General features: G+C 43.5%; 1 protein-coding gene across 2 annotated transcripts in view; it reads left to right on the top strand.

The window, feature by feature from the left end:
* Positions 1-417: 417 nt before the first annotated feature.
* The window catches only part of wnk1b (WNK lysine deficient protein kinase 1b), a 117,569-nt gene continuing 110,494 nt past the window's right edge, over positions 418-7,492 (top strand). For both annotated transcript variants that reach the window (XM_078281858.1, XM_078281859.1), the window contains exons 1-2: positions 418-967; positions 5,068-6,817. In XM_078281858.1, coding sequence (XP_078137984.1) covers positions 5,864-6,817 — 954 coding nt within the window. In that variant the 5' untranslated portion in view covers positions 418-967; positions 5,068-5,863. The remainder of the gene's footprint in view (positions 968-5,067; positions 6,818-7,492) is intronic.

The raw sequence follows: 7,492 nt of genomic DNA, 5'->3' as shown, positions 1-7,492 counted from the left end.
TTTTGCTTCCTATCTTCATTAACCTACATCATGCAACTTGCAATGATATAGGTTAATGACTCCACTATGAATTTGAGTCAGAAATATTTATGTTTGCCTAAAAACATGAGAGTAAATTCTATTGTGCAAACAAAAAGATGGATAAAACACGTTTATGTGGGGTTACCCTTCAGTACACCAATGGTTTCACTCCATCTTTAATGTAATGGGATTTCAATTTGACTTTTGGTTGTTTTGCACACACCCCAAGTCTTTTCGAAGGATGATCGTTTGTATTTTTATTTTTTTTATTTTGAAGGCAAACTCGCCCAGTATCCGGTATCATCTCGGTTAACTCTGCCTGACTTCACGCGGCGCTGCTCTGCGTTCTAAAAGCCAACCGTCGCCTTGTCGAGTCATCATCGCCTGTCGAGAGCGGAGAGCAGACAGAGCCGCTGTCTGGCGGCTTCAAAACCTGGAATAACTGTGGATTACACCGGATTTATTGCAACATAGAACACAAGAGGAGTGAAATAGAGGTCGTAGGAACGGATTGGAGGTTGATACGGATGAGGAAATTGCATGGTTGAGTGAGGCTGTTGCCTTTCGTTGTCGTTGCAGACCCGGACACACAGACAGAGACAGAGAGAAGTACCGGAGCTACCGCGACACCAGCGAGCGAACTTGGCTTCTCTGCCCTATGGGAGGTGTCTTGACTGTCGGCCGTGGCTCTCTGCGCATACCGCTACCAGCTACCGCGTCCCAGCTCGGAGCTTTTGGGGATATGGTTGTATTTTTTTGTAAATAGCTTTCACGTCTTTTTCGGGGTTTTCAACAACCAACTGTAGCTTGAATGTGACGCACTAATTTGACATTTGTGCTGTATTTCTGGAGCGGACCCCCACTGCAGAGGAGTTAAAGGCTTGTTAATCAAGTTTCTACCCTTCAGATTTCTACGGTACAAGTAATATCCACGCCGATGTAAGAGGTAACAGTACATGCTTTTGTTTTAGTATAATGTTTTTTCCAAAACGTGACTGGGTTGTTTGGTTATCTCTTGTTTTTTACCTGTAGGCAAAGTTAGCTGCATAGCCTCGTTTTCTTGCCTGAGTTCCTCAACAGGCAAGCAGTGACTGTGTCTCTCTGCACAGCGCACGGTTTCGTACTCGCAACTGTCACGAAGCTGATGATAAAGGGAATTTGAAGGATAAACCTTAATCCGTTTCAAACCCCGTAAAACATGTCAATACATCCTTTTTCCATTTCACCCATGTAAAAATAACATTTTTACACAATTAACAGTTAAAAATGTTATATATCAATAACATAATCATCATAGTCCCATAATGCCATAGTCACCGTCATTCCCTCAAGCCTGTTTCCCGGGAGTCTTAATTGTTGCTGTGTTCATTTTAACAGGATGGAAATTTCCCTTATTTCTTTTAAGTTTTGGCATATGGACTCTATCAATAATGTGCTGGTTTTGTTAACAAATCCCGTCCTTCCCGTTTTAAAAAAGCCTCTATGATATTTATCATCTTAGCAGCCCATCTGTCTGTCTGTCTGTAATAATACACATCTGTACATACACATATTTAAAGAATGTATTTGACCATTAGATTTTGGCCATGGAACTACCGGTATTTAGAGTTACACATGCGCGCTTGATAAGTTAACAGATGGATTTGCATAGCCTGTATGTTTTCCAGTAAAGACCAGTAAAAAACATACAGCATTAGTTAAACATGTGGTAATAAATTACTTAGTATAGCTTATGGATAAAATGGCAAAATCAAATATTTAAATATATTTTTGAATATATAGAATATTTAATATATAGATGCACACCTGTGACACTATAACAGTTAATTTAAATTATGGATGCACCCATATGGTTTTTTCAGGCTAATACCAATATCCGATACTGACACCAATGTGCATTTTTTAAAGAATCTTAGTACAAATGCAGATGCAAAACAGGTTAAGCTTTTCAGACATGCCTGTAAGATAATTAAGTGGTTTTAGTTTCATTTTGTCACTAATTTGATGGTTGTATTAAGTGACACACTCCTACAAAAAAATGTCACAAAAAATGCCCACTCCACAATCGGCCAAATATTGGCAGTAAAAATGATATCAGACTGATACCAATATTGCTTTTTAAAGCCGATATTGGTGGATACTCCTGGCGATATATCGGTAAAAAATATTAAGGCTAACCAAAAATCACCAGTCACACCTCACTTTTGTGTCACTTAGTTTAGCCACTGTTAATGAACTATTTTGCTTGGTGGATGAATGACAATTATTATTATTGATTAATTACGAGTGTTACTGCCACTTTATAAAAGCTGTAAGTCGTGAGCGGCTGTGCTTTACAGTGATTGTAGAACAGCCAAGACACACTACTTTGTGTTGTGCCTAACAACGCACCTTAATCACTGTCAAATGCAGCCTCTCATGGCTTATTGTGTATTTAGCTACATGTGTCATTTTAATAACAGCAACAACAAGAGGGAGGCGTTTTGTCTATTTTCAAACACAATGAATGTAATTATCAGCCCAATGTTCCCAGGAGATCATTTAAGTTTAATCTTATCTTAAACTATAAACAGATTATTATTTTTTTTTTTCATTTGGCTACCAAACCAAACTACACAAGGCGTGTGTAAGTAAGCTAGCCAACTTTCTTGCTCATGTTTCAGGCCACACACACATAGCCTAAATAAACACACACTCTCACACAGGGGGTAGGTACTGGGAGAGCACTGCTGTCCACTCATTTTGGGTTGGAGAGATTGCTTTGTGACTTTGTGTGAAGTGTAGGATTGATGGCAAACATATCAAAGGAAACAAAATAAACAATACAGTTCAATGGGATACTTGTCCCTTACTTAAGTCATCAGTCTAATTCTCTTTTCAACTAGAGTAATTTCAATGTTAAATGTGATACTTTATTGATCATTGTAGGGAAATCCTCATTTTGCTTGCCCTCCTCCACAGGGAGGTCAGAGGTCAGGCTCAGATGCAGAACAGTGACTATGCAGCTGTAGGGATTCAGTGTTTTTCTCAAGGACACTTCAGCAAGGCGGACACTTGCTGATACTGGAGCTTGAACTTAGGTCATCTGGTTGAAAAACGTTCTCTCTAATAACTAGGGCACCCAGCCGCCTTTAAAGCCCCAATGTTGACTGGCTGCATAATCTGAGGGATTATTTTAGGAAAGACTTTAGAAACCATTCATAGATCATCATTATACAGACAACTGAATGCTATTGTTGTCATTGTTTTATTCTCTTCACCTAGTGTGATACTTAAAGCTGCACTAGGCAGATTCTTATGTAAAAATGGGAGAGGAGAAGCTCACTCGGCTGAGGCACATACCATGTAACTGTGACTTCCTGGGTTCGAATCTGGCCTGGGACCTTTGTAGCATGTCATCCCTCTCTCTCTCTCTCTCCCTCCAATATTTCCTGTCTCTCTGTACTGTGACCTATCCAATTAAGGAAAAAATCCCCCCCAAAAAACAGAAAAAAAAAATGGGAGAAGAACGTCCCATCCCCCCTAATTGAGACACCGTAGATTTGCCATATTGGGCCAAATTAAATTCTGGTGCTAGGTATGGTCACTAGCAGGAAAACCTTTTGACCCACAGAAAGTGACGAAGGAAACTTCAGAGTGAAATACTGAACTGTCCCCTAAACAGCAGTGAGCAGTGCTCCGCCCAGAAAGCTGGACTCACCAACGTTAGGTCTTTTCCTCTCGTCCCTTTTGGTGTCCCTTGGTATGAAATGATCACAGACCGGTCGGGTTGGTAAACATGAGCTTGCTGTGTGCAGTTTACTGACGTCACGTTACGTGATTTCTGGGTATTGAAGTGAAACATTTCAAACAGTTACCTCTAGCTGCCATTTGGAGCTGCTAATGTGCAAAGTTGCCTAGTGCAGCTTTAAGTCCCATTCAGGAGAGACAGATCTTACTGAAGCACTCTCTACTGATGACTAAGCGGACACATGTGACACATCAAACTATCCTGCACATTTCTTTGTGTGCCAGCGTCAGTAAGACTTGTGGAAACTTGTTATAAGTTGTTTTTTAAAAATGGTTTAACATAATTTACTTCTGACATAACGCAACAAAGCGGCCGCTGTTCATTGATGTTTTTGACAGTCATATGACTTTATAGCAAATTTTGTTCTGTGAATGCCAATATGGAAATGGAATATGAGTTATCTGTAGGCTATTACGGTGTTTAAGGCAAACTGCCAATTCAGTCCTTCAGAGGTAATCACAAAATTCTTACTGAAAATGTTTGCATAAACCCATAATGTAATTTGCAATGCAGTGCACTTATATATTGTCCTCAGACTTACATTTAGTTTCTGCGGAAGTTCTCTCTCTCTCTTGCACTCTCTCACACAGTATCTGTCTCCCCCCCTCTCTCAGTCTCTCATGTTAAGCTGCTGAATTGCCACAGAGTAGCCTAACCTTGAGGTCAGTCAGGCTGTGGTGACTTTGGGCTAAATTTGGAACATGGAGCAATTAGGCCCACACTCCACTGCGTCACTCCACTGCACACTGGAGGCGATTGGAGGGGGGGGATTTGGGTGGGATGGGGGTGTCTCTTTTGTTAACAAGAGCTTGACTCGGGCTTTAAAATCTGAGCCAGACTTGACCTGAACTCAAAAATGTCCTGCCCAAAACAAGTGTGAGGAATATGCTTCACCAGATATTTTCACTATTTTACCAACCAAATTTTTTATGAAAAGAACCTTCAAATGATGGTTTGTTTCCTGCTAATGCTTGCCAGAGTTGAGAAACTTATCAGCTACAACCAAAATTGTGGCAGTGTTTGGCTGGTGTTCATTTCCCACCCGGCCTCCATCACTCGGGCCAGTTTTTGCAGCGGCTGGTCAGTGTGTGTATTCTACCAGACACTTGGGCAGGTAACCAGCCATCATTTGGAGGTTCTATCAAGTTGGTCAGGGTCGGTAAAGTAGCTGGTGAATTTTGCAATTTACCAGCTTGTGGCCTGCACGTAAAAAAAAGTTTGTTTCATGTTCTGACCCCTCTCTCTTTTCTTTCCAGTGACTGGGACCGAACCAGACCAAGTGGGGCCAGGCTAGGCCAGGCTAGGCCTACCTAGCCTTCTCTCTGGCCCTGCCAGGCCAGGCCAAGGACCTCTGAAGGGAATCCTACCTTCACCCAGAGGAGGTGGCTTTGGCCTGTTCTTAAAAGTACTTTACCAGGCCTCCAACTCAGCTGCAACAGATTGGATTCCGATCATATTTTGTCTTATCAGGTCTTGGGAGGTGGTGCTTTTCTGCTACATCTCCAGTCCTTCCATGTCGTGGTGGTCCCTCTCTGGATGTTGGCAGCAGGATGGACGCGGGTGTTGATTTGACGGGTGTCATCGTGTTGCAGCGCTCGCACCCCACCTCCTTTGACTGCTTCCTCTTCTTCCTCTCGTCCTTTTCCTCCCCGATCATTAAGAGACAGCCCCTTCCTCTCTCCCGGGGCCCCCCTGCCCCTGAGCGCTGCAGAGAAGGGCCCTGGAGAAACTGTAGGTTGTGTTGTTGAAACAACAAATCTTGCAAAGAGGAAGGAGAGTTAATAAATCTTTGCTAACAAACTCCCGAGCACAACGAAGATTGAGTCATTGATATATCTGAATATTTTCTATTACCCATCCTCTTCCCTTTTTCTACTGATTGTTTGAGTTTGATTGGAAGTTGGAAGACTTCCGCTTTGAAAAGGAAGCTTGCTGGTCGAGATTTACGCACACATACACGCAGTTTACACATAGGTTGGTCTGATTACTCACAGAAAAGTTTTTATTTATACTTTTTGAATTCACTTTTTTTGTTCTGGGTCTTGGAGAAGAATGTCTGAAAGCAATAGCAGCAGCAAAGCGGTGAAATTCATTGCTCCTGCCCCCCCTCCTCCTTCTTCCAACCCCTGTCTGTCACCCCAGACCCCCCACAAGAATGTGAACGGTTCTGCCAGTTCAGACACGCACGTGGTGGAAAAGCTCGGCGGACACCCGGAGGTCCGACGTCGGCGCCATACAATGGACCGAGACTCTAAAACAGCCGAGCACCGTTTCTTCCGGCGCAGCGTCATCTGCGACTCCAATGCCACAGCTTTGGACCTGCCCAGCAAGGCGGCCGTGATACTCACCTCGCCTCCAGACTGCGAGGGGCCTCCCATCTTCTTCCCTCCACAGCCATCGGGGCCTGGACCTGGGGCAGGAGACGCTGAGGATGGGGAGGCACCTAGAGGCCCCTCTTTGCAAAGTACAACACTTGAGCCCTGTCTTGGCGGGGCAGTTGCAGAGGGGCACATAAGAGATGCTGGTGACGGTTTAGGCGTTGGTGTTATAACAAGCGCTGTTACAACTGATAGCAGCGTTGGCGTTAGTGGAGATGGGGCAGTAAAAGAGCCCAGCCCGACAGTATTGGATGTTACCGACAAGACAGTGGGCAAACAGCCCGATGTTATGTTGCCCCCTGGAGGGTCAGAGGACAAACGACAGCTGGTAAAAGGCGGGAAAGTGATAGAACCCGTGGATGAGTGTAGCAGTAGTAGTAGTCCTACAGAGGAGAAAGAGAGGGAGACGGAGGAGGAGAAGGGGCTAGCAAAGGCACGGGCAGAGCAAAGAGAGGCAGAGAAACGGGTGCAAGAGGATATAGAGGAGGTGGAGACCAAAGCGGTAGGGACCTCGCCGGATGGACGCTTCCTGAAGTTTGACATCGAGATCGGAAGAGGCTCCTTTAAGACGGTGTATAAGGGACTGGATACAGAGACTACTGTGGAGGTGGCCTGGTGTGAGCTACAGGTAGGTCCATGCTCAAAACTTGACACCCCTTCAGTGTCTATGCGCTGTCTTTCTCTTCCGTTTATCAGTTTAGTCTTAATTAAATTTCCATTCATTTTGAGATTGTGATTGTGAAGTGACTGCAAAGTGACTAGTCTGTGAGGAGTCTTAATTCCATTCGGGGATTGGAGTTTTACTTATCTCTTTTTAGTATTTACTGTACGTGCTATTTTTACTTTGCGTTCTTGAGGTTCCTGATATGTGAGAACTTCCTGTTAACCCAGCTGCTTTCCTGTGTAAATGTGAAGGTTCATGGAATGTGATTACAATCTGATTCAAATTGGAGATTGGCACTGATTGCGTCTCAGGTGACAAAGTTGCATGTGTGGATATGTCAGAAGAGTGTTTTTCTGCATTATAGATAAAGGGTGATGATTCATTAGGGAATTTTTTGTCCTTAGCAGACAGCGAAGTGAGACATGGAGTCAAAAATGTATTCATATGTTTCCTGGCAACAAGATATTCATGTGATTAAAGCAGCAACATCGAGGCAACTGGTGTTCAGAACATCCCCTGTGTGTGACTGCCTTAAGGTTACTGATGAGATTTTCAGATGAAGCAGGTTTTGGTTTATTCGTCTTTTTGAGTTGCTTTGAGTTTGAGACATCAGTTACCCTGGTGCATGTGTCTCTTGTG

Source organism: Centroberyx gerrardi, chromosome 24 (assembly GCF_048128805.1).
Source record: "Centroberyx gerrardi isolate f3 chromosome 24, fCenGer3.hap1.cur.20231027, whole genome shotgun sequence".
Classification (NCBI taxonomy): domain Eukaryota; kingdom Metazoa; phylum Chordata; class Actinopteri; order Beryciformes; family Berycidae; genus Centroberyx; species Centroberyx gerrardi.
This window is presented reverse-complemented; position numbering and strand designations above follow the sequence as displayed.